Consider the following 17929-nt stretch of genomic DNA (forward strand, 5'->3'; position numbering starts at 1 on the left):
ATTTTCACATTTCCCTTGTTATTCGTAGCCATATTTTTGTACGGGTAAAAAAGAACTTGTCCATAATAAAGGCACTTTCTTCCGTTAACACACTCGAAAAAGTCTGTTTTACACTGCAAAACGGTAGACTTATCACTTTTGTAAGCATATCAATTTATAAGCATATAAATTAAAAGCAAACTACCAAACCTTCCATGACAAGCGCATAACACATACTGAACAAGGATTAGCGAGAAACATCCACGTCGCGATTTTGTTACCCCTCTCCCCCCCACCCACTGAACGCTGTTTTGACCAGGAAAGATAATTTTAGCCACGCCCATGTTTTTTTATGGCGGAAAATATTCAAGGCGCTTTAAAATTCAGATTTTTTAAAGTTTCATTTTATATTAAATCAGCGATCGCGAAACCGCGAATAGCAGGGGTTTACTGTATATATGTATGTATATGTATGTATGTATATATGTATGTATATATTTTTTTTTTTTTTTTCCCTAAATTTCAAAAGGTAGGTAATTCAAATCTCTTCATATCTCTATTTTTCTTTATTAGTTCACTTATGAAAACTTACAAAAATAAAAAAAAATATGCAGAAATTTCCTCCTTTATTAATTTGCTGCCTGAAGCAGCAAATTAATAAAGGAGGAAAGGCCTATACAGTCAGTCCTCGTATTGCACGATTGTTGTGTTCCTAGAAATCCTAGTGCAATGCAAAATCGTGCAATATAAACAACAGGCCCTATGGGAAAAATAGGGTTAGGTGCCGACCACCCAAGATTGAACACACACATTTGTAACCAAAACATTACCAAACACGATAAATAATTGTAATAAAATACTTACGTATTTTATTACGACTATTACGTAATAAAATATTTACTACGTAATAAATAAAATATTTAAATAAATTATTTATTTAATTTTATTTATTTATTTATTTAATTATTTATTTAATTTATTTAATTTAAATAAATTATTTATTTAATTTTATTTATTTAATTTAAATAAATTATTTATTTAATTTTATTTATTTAAATAAATTAATTTATTTAAATAAATAAAATATTTATTACGTAATAGTCGTAATAAAATACGTATTTTATTACGACTATTACGTAATAAAATATTGCTAATGCTTTTATCGTAAGCAAACTTGTTTTTTGTTTGATTTTCTATCCAAACAATTGACAGCCGCTGCATCTCTTCCAATTCTTTGTGTCTTAATCTAATGGATTTTAATTACACTTTGAGTTGTTCCTGCTATGAAAGTTATTTTGTCTGCATTCTTACATTCTCAGCATTGCCTCATTTAGGTCTGTAGCACGTGCAATATCACATGGTCTTTCATTTCGCTCAAAGCGTTTCACATTTTCTCACTATTGACAGTGGTGGACTGGCCATAAGCCTTACCGGAGAAACCCTGGTGGGGCGGAGGCCGGTGTGATTTTGGCCATAAACCGTAGTATGAGGCCACTATAAATTTTCCTGGGTAAGAATTTTTGACCCAGTCCGCCTCTGTTTATCGATATTGCTTTTTTTTTTTCTCTCTGAATCTGCAGTGTCTTCACCAGGATGCTTCCTTTTCACACCTTTAAGTATTTTACTCATTTTTAGGGAATAAAGCACAATTACAAAATGAGGAGGCACGCTTGATACACAAAAAAGCTGCACAGGTGTAGCAACTGAATAAACAACACTGTAAAGGCAGAGATACACTATTAACACCTCACATTTTACTAAAGCACATTTTTTGGGGGTTACTACCATTAAACAAAAATAATTTCCAGTTGCATTTCTGCTAGTGAAATCTGTTATAAACTGGTAGTAAACTCTATCTAATGGCATTTGCCATTATGCCAATAGCTGGAATTGTGTTGGTTTTTACGTTATTATGGTGAAATGTGTTTCCCCTTCACTGATATAAAACACATAAATACATTTTCAAATTTTCTCTTCATTCCTATCGTATTGCATTCAGTTGGGGTGATTCAGTGTTCGGCTGCCATTTCTTGTAAACACAAAGGCGAATCGTGCATAAGCGAATTCAGTTCGTGTTATATAAGATATCGTTCCCCTATTTATAAATCATGTATGATCGAATTCGTGTAATGTAAACACGTGTTATACGAGGACTGACTGTACTTGAAGTATAGCTCTTAGCCTGAAGTATAGGTTAGTTATATTTGCACACAGCTTCCAGTTGAACATAGATATACATTATTCACCTTTCAACAGAAAATTGCTCATTAAGACTGCCCCCTATTAGATGCGAATCCGGTAAGACCCCCAAAACAGCTGTAATAGTGATGTCTTTTGAGTTTTTCATAAAAAAATTCACAGAAGAATTTATCTAATTAGAACAAAGTCTGAAAACACCTTCAAGTCAAAGCGTCTTGACTTTTTGTTTAGAATTTATTCACTTAAATCTTTCACATTCCAAATGTCAGGGGGATAGTAATGTGTTGTTGTGAACATTCAAAGCATGATATACAGTAGTTTGACTTATTTTTCACTTTAAAAAAGTTGATTGTTCAACAAAGGTGTCATTCGTTGGTGCAGGTGTTCATTTTGTGTGCAGTTTCTGCAACAGCAATCTGTACTTCCTGAAAGGATGTCACAATTGATTTATTAATAAGCGGCAGGATAAATAGTGTATATCATGATGTTTATCAATGTTGTCAAAGATTATTTAGACCATAATTTTACATAAGTGGAGTAGCAGTCCACCAAAGAAAAGTAAAGCCGAGAGCAAAAGAGAAAACCAAGTTTCATAGATGCAGAGGAAGCAATATTTGTAATGTGTTTGTGCCAAGAGAGATTAAAGTCATGGTAATCCCCAAAAGAGAGATATATGAACTTGCCTAGAAATCTGAGTGTCACCAAGGATAAGCATAGGAGCAAAAGAATCCTTTTTGCGAGATATAAAACAAGACTGAGTTTTAGAACGATTGAAATCAACTAAATTGTCTTTGCCCCACTGGAGAATTACCTGGAGATCGTCATTTAAGGAATTGGTAGTGGATATTCGAGAAGTTGAAGCTGATTGTGCAGGGCAAGGTTTCTCAAAATGGAAAGTGGAATGCAATGTACTATCATCGGCAAAACTATAGATAGGATTTCTAGTCAATGTAAAGGTCATTAATATACAAGAGGGAAAGAGTGGGGGAAGAACTGAACCTTGGGGGACAAGGTTCAGTTCTTTCAGTTAGAAGACAGAGAGCCATCTACCATCACCCTCAGTGAGCAATCAGAGAGAAAACTGGATAACCAATTACAAAAAACAGTTGGCAAACCATAAGGTGGGAGCTTGTTTAAGAGACCTATATGCCAAACATGATCGAAAGCCTTTGAGATGTCAAGAGCAACTGCTTGTGTTTCACTCAACTTTTCCATTGAATTTGTCCATAAATGGGTAACATAAGCTAGAATATCACCAGTGGATCAACACTGATGGAATCCATACTGGCGATCATTGATCAGGCGGAAGGTTTCTAGGTAGTTTAAGAGTTGGCGGTAAATTGGTTTCTCCATTACTTTAGAAAGAGTAGAAGTAATTGGATTGGAGGGATCTGTCACCCTTTTTTTTAGGAACTGGCTGGATATGAGCAAATTTCCAAACAGAAGGCAAAACACCTTTGGAATAAGAAAGTGAAAAAAGGTGGCAAAGAACAGGAGTAAGTTCGGGAGCACAAGTTTTGAGAACAAGTGGAGAAATAACCATCAGGACCTGGAGCTTTCTTAGCATCAAGCTTCGTCAAAATCCTTCTGACATCCTTTTGATGGAAGGCCACAGGGGGCATTAAATGGAGCATGTTGGAAGGTACATTTACCAAGATCATTAATACATGAGTTGGAGAAAAATGGGATGCTAGCAGGTCAGCTTTATCCTTGGCTGAAGTGACAACAGAACCAACTCGTTTTGACTGAGGTGAGCAAAAGTTGCAGCCAATAACTTTGGCAAGAGACCAGAATGGTTCAACTTAGTGCAGGAAGCAAGTTTTCTACTCTTAGCCTGTTCAAAATCTAGTTTGGACTGATTAATAACAGCTTTACAATTGTTGCGAGCTTTGATGTAGGCAGAAAATGAAACTGAAGATTTGGAAACAAGCCAATTACAATATGCAACATTCTTCTCTTGAACAGCCTTAGCATATTCAATGGAAAACCAAGGTTTAGATAAAGGACAAGATTTTAAAGTGGAGTGTGGAATAAAGGATTCCATTACTACAAGAATAATTTCACTGACATGATCTGAGCAAAACGTTGACATCAGAAGTTTTGAAATAGTAATCCGACCAAGGAAAAGAAGAAAAGAAATCTCACAAGTAATCCCATTTTGCATTCTTGTAATGCCAAACAATATGAGGTTGGGAATAGCTATGAGATAAAGGCTCCATTGGAGAAGAGACAATCACCAAGTTGTGGTCTGAGGTGCTTAAAGGACCACTCACTTCAACCATGTACTTAGAAGGGTTGTTTGTGAGAAAAAGATCAAATGTTTTGGCTGTATGGTTAGAATTGTCCGGTAATCTAGTAGGTAAATGAACAATCTGTGCGAGGTTATTAGTAATTGCTAAAACCTCAGCATCTCAACCAGCTGGGTCTGTGTGACTAGAAAACAGAAGCCAGCTGGAGTTGCGATCATTAAAATCACCAAGGGAAATTACCTCACTGTTAGCAAAGTTGGACTGGAAAAAGTCAAGTTGCAAAGAGAGGAAGTCAAAGAGCTCCAAGTGATTAGTGGAGTCAGAGACAACAGATGAATTTGGTAGAGAGATTTTAAGCCGGAGAAGGTTGAAAAGAGGAGATTCCAAATTACCAAGTCTCTGACAGGGAATATCGGAATGAACATATGCACAAGTACCACCTTTAAGGCGAAAGGAATCATACAGTGAATAATTTGGGCAACTGAGATGAGCAGTAGTTGAATCAACTGATAACTGAAATTCTGTCAGAAAAAGTAAATGGGGTTTGGCAGACTGCAATTGGAAATGGACATCATTGAGATTAGAATTGAGACCACATATATTTGTGAAATGAACTAGAAAGCGTTTGGGAGGTTTAGATCTTTTCGTAGATAAGCTTACTCTATTAGTTTGATAATTCATGGTGTATTCAATAGTAAGAAGGGGGCGGGGGGGCATGCTGTAAGAAGTAATGAAATTTTTGGATATGACGTACACATGGTAAGAATATACCTAGATCCTTGACAATGCGTCCCCCCCTGGATACACACTACTTGGACTCCCTCCAGTCACTATCTGGCAGAGTAGAGGTAGCAAGATTATGCACTACTTGATCTGGAAACCTCCTAGAGAGTTACCATTAGGTTCGATCCAGTATACTAACTAGAAGCAGGCCCTGCGAATACCATTTTAAAGCTGTACCCTCAAAATGTAAAGAAGATTGGATCTCACCATGATGTTCATCATAACCTCAAAAGTCATCAGTCATACTGCATGATGGAAGAGATTGGGAAGGGTTGACCGGAACTTAGCTCTGGACACTAAACATGGGTTCCACCACTTCAAGCCTCCAATAAGCAAAGTGGTGGTATTGCACCACTATATATATGCATATGTGTATTCAAGGTCAAGTAATCATTCTGTGTGCATATGTATATATAAAAAAAAAAAAAAAAAAAATAGCACTTAACTAATTTGCTTACCTTACATGTAGCTATTGATATATAAATATTAAGAATGTTCCCTACACTTACAATATTCAAAATATTACAGAAAGCATGCTTAAAAATTAAATCATATAAAGATACACACTGTCAAGTCAAAACATTGATCACCTACCAGTAGTGGGTATGTCATCCTGTTGCTGCCAATACCTCCATGGACTCTGTAAGGCCTCTGAACGTTGCAGGAGGAATGTTGTACATGCTACCCGGATGGCATCCCATAGATTGGCAATAGCCCATGGTGGATTTTTCTGGTCATCAATGGTATAGCAATGCCATTCAGATACAAGCTTTAGTCATTATTGGCAATGGATGGCCATAGGCATGGGTACCCTAACCAAGCAGCACCTGCTCCAGGAAACCATGTGGAGGAGAGTTAATTGGATTGTGGTCTTGAAAACACCACTGGTTGTTTCCTGGCCACAGTCCATATAGTCAGCTGTTTCAGTGTTGTCCATCTACCAACTCACACAAGGCAGCCATCAATGAGGCATGGGGACCCGCACCATTTGTGCAATGATTGCTGCTCTGTCAGCTATCTGCCCACTCTTGGAACACCTTAACTACAGCACCCCATGAATGGCCCACGATATTTGCAGCTTCCATAATGCTGCTACCCTTCAACTGTTATCCAATAATCATCCCTTTTTCGAAGTCTGTCAGATCACACCCCTTGCCCATGTTGATCAAGTACTTTGCATGGGCTGCATGATTGTTTGTTTGTTTTAGAGTTTTATGGTGCATTAGCATCTAAGGCTATAATGCGCCAAGTCAAAAGGATGTAGAATATAAAATTATTTGTATATTATTGTAAAAAATATATACGATATAAAACGTTCATATAGGCATGGGGACCCGCACCATTTGTGCAATGATTGCTGCTCTGTCAGCTATCTGCCCACTCTTGGAACACGATATTTGCAGCTTCCATAATGCTGCTACCCTTCAACTGTTATCCAATAATCATCCCTTTTTCGAAGTCTGTCAGATCACACCCCTTGCCCATGTTGATCAAGTACTTTGCATGGGCTGCATGATTGTTTGTTTGTTTTAGAGTTTTATGGTGCATTAGCATCTAAGGCTATAATGCGCCAAGTCAAAAGGATGTAGAATATAAAATTATTTGTATATTATTGTAAAAAATATATACGATATAAAACGTTCATATAGGCATGGGGACCCGCACCATTTGTGCAATGATTGCTGCTCTGTCAGCTATCTGCCCACTCTTGGAACACCTTAACTACAGCACCCCATGAATGGCCCACGATATTTGCAGCTTCCATAATGCTGCTACCCTTCAACTGTTATCCAATAATCATCCCTTTTTCGAAGTCTGTCAGATCACACCCCTTGCCCATGTTGATCAAGTACTTTGCATGGGCTGCATGATTGTTTGTTTGTTTTAGAGTTTTATGGTGCATTAGCATCTAAGGCTATAATGCGCCAAGTCAAAAGGATGTAGAATATAAAATTATTTGTATATTATTGTAAAAAATATATACGATATAAAACGTTCATATAGGCATGGGGACCCGCACCATTTGTGCAATGATTGCTGCTCTGTCAGCTATCTGCCCACTCTTGGAACACCTTAACTATAGCACCCCATGAATGGCCCACGATATTTGCAGCTTCCATAATGCTGCTACCCTTCAACTGTTATCCAATAATCATCCCTTTTTCGAAGTCTGTCAGATCACACCCCTTGCCCATGTTGATCAAGTACTTTGCATGGGCTGCATGATTGTTTGTTTGTTTTAGAGTTTTATGGTGCATTAGCATCTAAGGCTATAATGCGCCAAGTCAAAAGGATGTAGAATATAAAATTATTTGTATATTATTGTAAAAAATATATACGATATAAAACGTTCATATAGGCATGGGGACCCGCACCATTTGTGCAATGATTGCTGCTCTGTCAGCTATCTGCCCACTCTTGGAACACCTTAACTATAGCACCCCATGAATGGCCCACGATATTTGCAGCTTCCATAATGCTGCTACCCTTCAACTGTTATCCAATAATCATCCCTTTTTCGAAGTCTGTCAGATCACACCCCTTGCCCATGTTGATCAAGTACTTTGCATGGGCTGCATGATTGTTTGTTTGTTTTAGAGTTTTATGGTGCATTAGCATCTAAGGCTATAATGCGCCAAGTCAAAAGGATGTAGAATATAAAATTATTTGTATATTATTGTAAAAAATATATACGACATAAAACGTTCATATAGCATAAAACTATAAAAATATTCTAGATAGAATTATTTAGATTAATAAGTTGTAAAAACTTAAAAATAGCTGACACGTCATTGTCCGATAAAATCTCTCTGAGTGTAGAAGGTTCAGACAGATGGCTAAAACATAAACGGCGGTCATTATAAAAAGACGGACATTCAATTAAAATATGACGGACTGTTAAAATGGTGTCACAATTTCTACACATAGGACGATCGTCTGCCCTCAGCAGATAGCCAATGTTCAGTTACAGGCTTAATCTCGTATAACTTGTTTGTAGTCTGTCCATGCCATGAGTGTTGCCATTGGGATACCAGTTGCTTTCGGATTACTGGCCTGTAGTCTGTATAGGGGACTGACAGGCAAGAGTTAAATAGGTTCGCTGATTTGGCTGCAGTGTCTGCCAAATCATTTCCTGAGATCCCAATGTGGCCTGGGATCCAGCAGAAACGAAATCAAATTTGAATTCTGCAAGGAAGTGCAGCTTCTGCTGTATCCGGGTCAGGACAGGATGAGGGTTGAACCTCATCGATGATAAAGCCTGCAATGAACTCAGAGAATCGGTATATATAATATTTTTGTGGTGGGTGGTTTGTATACGATCTAAGGCTAGCTCAACCGCATGCAGCTCTGCAGTGAACACACTACATTCATTGGAGATCTGCTCAGATACTGTGATGTCTGGGAAAATAGCTGCAGATCCGACAGACATTTCTGACCTCGAGCCATCTGTGTAGATGGGCAAGAAGTCAGCATGTTCCGAGCACTCAGCTAAAAAGAGCTGCAGGGAGACAGTGGATGAAGTATTGTCCTTTCTCCAATTGTTAAGGGAGAAGTTGCAGTTTGGAACACGAGCATGCCAGGGTGGAAAATGTTGCCCTGGTGATGGGGCAACATTGTCTAATGTGATGTTCAAATCACTGAGTAGCCTTTGGATACGAATATCGAATGGTTGATTGGCAGTCTGGCGAATGTTGTACAGATTTTACCAACGTGGAAAGGGGTGTCCACGTCGGATGGTCTGGCAGGGATTTCAGTTTCAAAGCATACTGTAGAGACAACTGTTTCCTGCAAAGCGATAACGAGGGCTCATTCGCTTCGACATAGAGGCTATGGACAGGAGAAGTTCGAAATGCTCCAGTGGCAATACGGATCGCCTGATGGTGGGTGGGATCCAGCCATCGGAGTACGCTGAGTCGAGGATGCATATACCTGGCACCCGTAATTTAACTTAGATCGTACGAGTGCATGAGGGTACATCGGTCAGCGCCCCAAGAATGTGAGGAGATTGCACGTAGGATATTCAAACCTCTCGTGCACTTCGCACGTAGTTGACGGATGTGCTCTAGAAAGGTCAGCTTTTTATCGAATATAAGCCCCAAAAATCAAGTCTCAGGTACTACTGGAATAGCATTTTGTCCAAGCCTTAGTTCAGGTTCAGGGTGAAGATTGCGCTTTCTGCAAAAATGCGTGCAAACAGTCTTTTGTGGAGAGAACCTGAACCCGTTATTCGTTGCCCATGAGTTCAAATGGTCAATGGCACGTTGCAGTTGCCTCTCAATTACCCTCATGTTGCAGGAATGAGAGAATATGCTAAAATCGTCAACATAGAGGGCACAGTTTACAGTTGGAGGAAGTTGTTCTGTGATGGAATTCACTTTAATGGTAAAAAGCGTGACACTTAAAACGGATCCTTGAGGTACTCCCTCCTCTTGACTAAAAGAGCATGAGAGAGTAGATCCTACACAGACTTGGAAAGAACGGTGACATAAAAAGTTTTTAATAAAATTGGGGAGATTACCAGAGGCCGATGCTGTAGAGGTCTTTTAAAATTCCAAATCTCCAAGTTGTGTCATACGCTTTTTCCATATCGAAGAACACTGACACCAGGTATTCTCGTTTTAAAAAGGCATCTCGAATGGAAGTTTCGTGCCTGATTAAATGGTCCAAAGTTGACCTATTCCTACGAAAGCCGCACTGAAATCTGGAGAGGAACCCATTAGCCTCCAAATACCATATAAGGTGGGCATTGACCATTCTCTCCAGAATTTTGCACAGACAGCTAGTCAGAACAATAGGACGGTAGTTCGTTGGGATTTTAGGATCCTTTCCTGGCTTAGGAAAGGCAAGCACGATTGCCTTATGCCAGGAATCCGGAAACTGCTCTTCTTGAAATATTCTGTTATATAGAAAAGGCAGTTGGTCCATGGATTTTGCAGACAGATGTTTGATCATATCATAACGGATAAGATCTGGTCCAGCAGCACTTGACTTGGTAAGAGTTAGAGCTGTTTCTAACTCTTCCGTGGTAAAGGGCCCGTTATAGGGATGAGACCTTTTAGATTTAAAGTTAATTGGCCACTTTTCAAATTTATCTTTCCAGACCAGAAATTCTGGGGAGTAAGCAGATGTTGACGAGATGGCAGAGAAGGTCTCCCCAAGTACATTGACTATTGCAGTTGGGTCTGCAATAACGCATCCATTATACTCCAGGACCGATGTAGGGTGCAATGTATATTTACCCTTCATTTTCCGGATTTTGTCCCAGATAGCTTTACTGTTGGTTGACTGGGTAATGGTGGATGTAAAGCGGACCCACGATTCCTTTTGGCTCTGACGGCGAATATATCGCACGTTCACGTTTGAAGGCTAAGAGACTGACTGTGGTAGGATATCATTGGAATATCCCCCAAGCTTTATTTTGTGCCTTTTTTGCTGCTGTGCATTCAGTATTCCACCAAGGTTTTGGAAATGGCGGGAACCGGGTAGATGTTTTCGGAATTGTAGCTGCAGCTGCATGGATAATGCTTTCTGTGATGTACGCCACTGTGTCATTGATAGGCTTTCGACTGACTGTACTGATGTTAAAGTCTACCAGGTGTTGAAAGGTATTCCAGTCAGCCTGATCAATCTTCCATCGTGGTAACCAAAAAGGTGAACATGGCGTCCCTTTAAGTAGGCTGGTTATCACGGGGAAGTGATCACTTCCATAAAGATTCTCCTCTACCTCCCAAGTTATTGAAGGAAGGAGAGAGGGAGAGCATATAGAGGTCAATAGCAGAGAACGTACGGGTAGGCATGTGGAAAAAAGGTGTTAGTTCCCACATTTAGAAGAGATAGGTCATTGTCATTGAGCATATGCTCTATGACACGTCCCCTTCCATTAACGTTTGCACTACCCCACAGGGTGTTATGTCCATTGAAATCGCCCAGGAGTAGGCAGCTGCACAATGAGATCATCAAGGTCTCTCTGGGAGATATCAGCCCCAGGTGGCAAATAAACTGAGCAGACTGTTAAGAACCCTACCGTAACGCGAACCGCTACCACTTCGATGTTGGTGGTGAGCGCAATAGCTTGATATGGGGTATGGTTGCCCAGAATTACAACAACACCCCCATGAGCAGGTCCATCCCTAATTCTGTTCTTTCAAATGACAGTAGTGTTACGAAGCGAAGAGTTTTCATTTGCCTTCAGGTATGTCTCTTGTAAGCAAAAGCAGACTGGCTCATGCTTTTGCAGAAGGGCCTTGATGTCATCATTGTTTCGCCGGAATCCACGACAGTTCCACTGTAGGAATTTAGCCATTATTTTGGCTTGGTGGGTCCATCAGGCGGCTTCCGAGGTGCTGAGGGCTTACCTTTTTCAGTTTTGGCTTTATCCTTCCTGGGGAAGTACAGACGCTGACCAGTGTCCATTTCCTCCTCAGCAAAGAGCTCCAAAACTGAATCTTCGGGTACCTCCTTCTGCTCAACATCCATGTTTTCTTGGGTACTAGGGGGTACTTCACCTTTCTTATTCTTTTCTTTCGTAATTGCTTTTGTTACTTGTGGAGCATTAGGAGGTACCGATATAGGAGTGGCAGCTGATTGGTCTTTCTGTGCAGGTTTTTGAGGACTTAAGAGATAACGTGCGATGGGAGTGAAAGATTCCTTTGGAGGAATGGTCATGTCCATCTGAGTTCCAATGGAACACCTTCCTGTTACCTTCTGGCCGTAGGTAGGTTTGTTGATGTTGAGAGGTTTCACTGCTTTGCTTGCCTCTTGGTACGATATGTTTAGCTCTGCCTTCAGCCGTTGAATTTCTTTTTCTTCTTTCCACCTCTGACATGCTCGTGAATAGGCTGGATGTTCTCCCTCACAGTTAATGCAGGTGGGTTTCGTGGCTGAACATGTTGTTGTTTCGTGGTCCTTTGCACCACATCGAGCACATGCAAGGACTCCACAGCAGGCCATTTGAGAATGTCCATATTTCTGGCATTTAAAACACCGTAAAGGATTTGAACATATGGACGTACTGGACAGTTGATGTAGCCAGCTTTAATCTCATCAGGAGGTTTGGGAGAGTTAAAAGTCAGGATAACACTCCTGGTTTTAAAAAGTTTCCCATCCCTATGCGCAGTAATTCTCTTGTCGGCAATAACTCCTTGTGACTTCAATTCCGAGCAGATTTCCTCCTCGGTAACGTCGAGAAGGTCCCACTCTGAAATTACACCTCTCGATGAATTTAGTGTTCTGTGTGGTGTCACTGTTATGGGTATTCCTCCGATGATGTTACTCGTAGATGTTCAGACTGCCTGTCATTTTTAGTTTCAATCAAGAGGTCCCCAGAACGGAGCCTCTTAACTGACTTGGGTGAACCTGCTAACCCATCCAACCCTTTTTGTATAAAAAAGGGTGACATTTTACCAATCGGTGTTTCATTGGTGGAATGCATAATTAAGAACCTTGGGACAGGCCCTGATGGTAGTTCGGTTCGCTGCTTCTTTGTAGCAATAATGCTATCTGCCTCTCCGTCTGTATTTTCAGATAGGGACCGGGTTGGGCCCCCTGAAGAAATATGTTTATCATGATTCATGAAGTTTTGAAGTGGTTCAGTGCCCAGGCTCCCCACCCACCACGGAGCCCAAAGGGACGCCCACTACCCGGCAAGCAATAAATGTGCTCGGGAGTGGGGCGCCAGGGCTACCCAGACACCATACCCGCACCGCCGCCAGCCTGAATCCTGTCCCTCGGACCATGAGGGTAGGGGCATGGCATTGACATGGTTGACCCTCGCAGGCAAGCCTACTAGCCGATTGATCCTAGCCGGGCCTTCCAGGACCTCCCGTCTTGTCGAAGCAGGGGCCAAAGTGGTGTATTGAAGCTGGGCCCCTCAACCACCAGGATCCCCCTTTCCGAATTTCCATGGGTCGCGGTGCACAGCAAACACGTCGGATTCCATTGATGTAAGCCTGGAACCTGGGCTGTGGGCGTTGGATCCCAGTGATGCTAGTCTGGGAGTCCAGCAGCGTCACTTGGAGGTCCCCTCACCATGTACAGGTGCCCACGTCGAGGGGTGGGCTGCATGATACAAACCTGTAGTTTAAGTTTTAAAGCAATGAATGAAGATAAAGTAACAATGCAAGTAATGCATGTTATAAGTAAAGAATTGACATTGACTCATATTATTCATTTCTACTGTAATGAAATGGAGCATACTACCATAGCTTGTTATTGAAATTAATTTTGAAACCAAGTTGTCTGATTGTTAAAGAAGTAATAAATAAAAACTTCAAATAAATAAATAAATAAATAAATTTGAAGGAATAAAACAACCAATTAGTTTTTCTAAACATGAGTGGGCATTTAAATTTATTGAGAGAGAAAGCATAACATACATTCCATCCACTTGACTGTTATAAATGTATGTGAGCAGAAATAAAACTTGCATTTGTAAAAATTAGTTAAATTCTTATTACATGTATTTTCTGTCATAAAAAATAAGTTTTGTTTATTTTGTGTTGGTGTTATTCGGTGCACTTTTTCAGAAATGTCTCATTAAATTTAGTATACAGAAAATATAGGAGACTGAAGTTTTTAGCTTGGTGGCAGGTCACCTGATGAGCACCAACATTTTATTTTTTGGAAAATGTATTGAAATTGTTGAAACTTTCAATTTTTTGAAACTTTTTCAGTTTTAATTAAAATTTTAAAATATGCTATTTGTTTTATACCTTTAATTTTTAAAAAAAATTTAATTTGCTTAACCTTGAAAAAAAATTTTATACATAAAATAGAAACATCAGTTTCTTTTCTCTTCCATTTTCCCATTTTAAGAGTGTTAAGTGCATAAAATTTTAAACTATGCATTTTGTGTTATCATCTTTATTCCATGAAAACAATAAATCTTTCAAAATACAGTATTGTATTGTTTTAATCTTCAAGCAAAAAACAAAAGTTGCAAAGATAGTGGTGTGTAACCTGACAGGTTCTTGCACACAATTTCTATATGAAAACCATGAAGAATCACTTCAGAAACTATTGCCATAAAAGTTCGACTATGTCTTTAAGAAAGGTAGAAAAAAAAATTCAGATTTTTAATTATTGATTAACTGGAAACGTTAGTTTCGAGGGTCAAAAGAGTAACACAGGAATCTTCCTTACTCGTAGTTCACTCTATCATGTGATAAAAAGTGTAATTTTCATTTAACCATTTCTTATCCACTCTGGGATAACGTTATCAAGTCAAACTAAAGAGAAAGAAAATAAGAAATGAATGTACGAATATAATTTCAAATTGATTTTAAAATAAAATAAACTAATATAAAAATAAATAGTCTAATAATAAAAGACTGGTTCAAAAAACATATTTAGATGTTTTTTATTATCTGTTTATTCTTATATATTATCATTTTATTTTTATATATTTGATCCTTTATTTTTCATGTTCCAAACAGAAAAAATAAAAGGTGACCATGTACAGTTTTTCCAATGGTTAATATTTTGGCAAAAATTTCGTAGAGACCATTGTAGTTGATTATCCATCAGTGCAGTTCAGTGAAAATTGATGAAATGCAGGCTGCTACACAAGCAACCTGTGAGTGGTATTTGGAGAAGATACAATGAATGCATGCACAGCCCAAACCTGGTTCAAAAAATTTAATCATAATAATATGCACCACAAAGTGTGACCTCCTGCCGTTGGGAATGACAAACAAAGCTGCTGCTGAATTGGATTCAATTTAAGCAATTCATGTGCATTTGCGACACTGGGAAAGGTGTAAAAAGGGAGGGAGGGGGGTGTCAAGAAAGCATTAAAAGAAGAAAGCTTTCTTTTCCTTTGACTAAATCTGATCGTCCAGAACTGTTCTCGTGAGAGAACCACGGGTAATCTTTATACCATTTGACCATGACGAATCTGTTACATAAGAAAATAGGGATTGTATATGTATATAAACACAGAGAGAGAGAGAGAGAGAGAGAGAGAGAGGGAGAGAGAGACTATAAAACAAGACAAAGACAACTTGAGATAGGATATTGAAAGATGTCACTTGTGGTAGAGAAATAAAAGTGAACACCTGAAGAAATTAGCCAGTTGGTGAGAAAGTAGATGTGGCAATATTACTTTATGGTGTTTGGACTATAGAACCAGTGTGGTAGCACACATAGGCCACTTTGAACTTCAGTTTTGATTTGAGTGTTTGATAACTTTCAGAAAATTTACATAATTACGACTTTCGTTTACCATTTTTTGAGCTAAATATGGCCACTTTAAGGATTACAAATATCATCAGAAGAAGAAACAATCATTGTATTAATATATTGATGCCATATGGTGCCAAGAAAGCTCAAGGTCACAGATTTTGTGACCAATTTTCAATTGGTCACAAAATCTGTGCTTCCAGCTTAATCCTGTTCTGTATCATCTTTTTACATTTCTTAGTCCAAGTGTTTTTCCTTCCACTTGGAAATTTGCTCATCTCCAGGTACTTAAAGGGCAAAAAAAAAAAAAAACCCTTCCCATCCAATTACTGTCTCATTGCACTTACCTCTACACTTTCCAAAGTAATGGAGAAATCCATTAACCACCATTCCTAAACCATCTCATATACCCAGTGACTGCTAGTATGGATTTCCATTGGTGTTGATTTACTGGTGATATATTGACTTACATTGCCCATCTGTGGATAAATTTAATGGAAATATTTAGTGAAACTCTAGCAGTTCTCTTGACACTTCGAAGGCTTTCGATCATGTTTAGCATAAAGGTCTTCTAAATAAACTGCCATTTTATGGATTGCCGATAATTTTTTTGTAATTGGGCATCCAGTTTTCCCTCTGTCCACTCATTGCAGGTGATGGCAGAGGGCTCTCTGTTTTCTAACTTTTCAACTAATGCTGGTGTTTCCCAAGTTTCAGTTCTTTCTCCCATTCTTTTCCACTTATATATTAATGACCTTCTTCCATTGATCAGAAATCCTATCCATAGTTTTGCTGATAATAGTACATTGCATTCCACCTTCCAGTTTGAGAAACCTTGCCCTGCACAAACAGCTTCAACTTCTTGAATATTCACTACTAATTCCTTAAATGCTGATCTCCAGGTAATTCTCCAGGAGGGTAATGATAACTTAGTTGATTTTGATCCTATTAAAATTCACTGTCTTATATCTCACAAAAAAGGATTCTTCTGCTCCTATGCTTATTTTTTGTGACACCACTTTTTAGACAAGATCACATATCTCTATTGGGGATTATCCTGACTTGTAATCTCTCTTGGCGTAAGCACATCAGAAATGTTGCTTTCGCTGCAACTCAAAAAGGTTGTCTCTTTCACTCTCAATATTACTTTTCTTCTAAACAGCTACTCAATTCTGTACAACTCTGAATTCCATCCTACCAAGAAATATTGTTCCATCGTCTGGGGAAGTTCCCCCATAACCTCTCTCAGGCTTCTACTCCATTCAAATGAAGGCAGTTAGGTTAATGACCTAACTCTTACAAAGTCTCTCTATCTCATAGGCATTCTGCTTGCGTTACATGCCTTTTCTATAGATACTTCCATGGGCACTGCTCTTCTGATTGGCTTCTGTAATCCCCCCCTTCTTCCAAATCAGTCCAAATGTGTGTTCCAACCAGTTAAACATCCATTTGTTGTTCTACTTCAAACTCACAGAACCAGCTTTTCTTCTTCATTTATTTCTTCAACTTCCATTTCAAAACAATTTCCTCTCTTTACATATATTTCCTGAAAATTACAATCTGTAGAAGTTCAAGTCTAATGTCAACAGTATCTTCTTTTATGTTCTGAACATTCAACCCACACATGATACTAAGTGCTATAGATTCTAATACCTTTTAGTGTTTGGCATTTTAATTTAAAAAAAAAAAAAAAAAAAACCTTAAGAGCAGTGTAAGTTAAGGTAATGTATTAAAAAGCTAATTTTATCATGAGTATTTATTTACAGCAGTTGAAAGATGATAGCAAAAGCATATAAAAGTACAAAATAGCCTTCAGTGCACTGTATTTATTTCTAAAGCCATATACATTTTCCTCTGTTAAATATTTGAAATAGTAATGATTTATAATAATACCTTATTAAGAATAATAGCATAATAAAGTAAGTGCTATTATGTAAAAATAATTTTTTTTTTTTTTTCCTATTGTAGAAGACATTATGTGGTTCAAGCCTATAGAACTAAGAACTAAATATGGAGCCCGAGGTCATATTAAAGAACCTCTTGGTAAGTTTTTGTGTTAAAAAAAAAAAAAGAGGTGGGTTGCTAATTTTTTTGGAACAATTTCACAAAATTATTCATTCATGTCTGTGTGTGTATCAAAGTGTTTCACTTTGACCTATTCCACCATTTCTGTCTATTGTCATTGATTCTAAAAAGAGACTTGTGGCAGTTGCCAGTTGTTGTCAGTTGCCTAGTTCTTGCTTTTGAGGAAAAAAAATTAATTATACAACTAATTTTAAAAAATCAGAAATGAATATAAAAAGACAGTTTAAATTTCCCTTTTATTGCCATATATTATACAATTCATATTTACTGCCTTTTAATTCAGACAGGTATGAAGATTATAGCCAGTAGTGTGCTGGAAATTTTAACAACTAACTTGCTAAAAATAAAACAGGGCCAAGAATGTGTGTGTATATATTTATCGTAAGTTTTACTGATTTACAATTTGAAATACAAAAATTTCAAACAATAATAAAATATTAATTTTTTTTTATTGT

At 38.3% G+C, this 17929-nt stretch overlaps 1 protein-coding gene across 1 annotated transcript in view; it reads left to right on the plus strand.

Annotated features, from left to right (window-relative positions):
- The window catches only part of Tsr1 (Tsr1 ribosome assembly factor), a 256253-nt gene that overhangs the window by 220925 nt on the left and 17399 nt on the right, over positions 1-17929 (plus strand). The window contains exon 19 of the mRNA XM_090371624.1: positions 17358-17432. Coding sequence (XP_090227750.1) covers positions 17358-17432 — 75 coding nt within the window. The remainder of the gene's footprint in view (positions 1-17357; positions 17433-17929) is intronic.

The sequence above is a fragment of the Mastigoproctus giganteus genome, chromosome 4, assembly GCF_048544385.1.
Source record: "Mastigoproctus giganteus isolate SK-2022 chromosome 4, ASM4854438v1, whole genome shotgun sequence".
Classification (NCBI taxonomy): Eukaryota; Metazoa; Arthropoda; class Arachnida; order Uropygi; family Thelyphonidae; genus Mastigoproctus; species Mastigoproctus giganteus.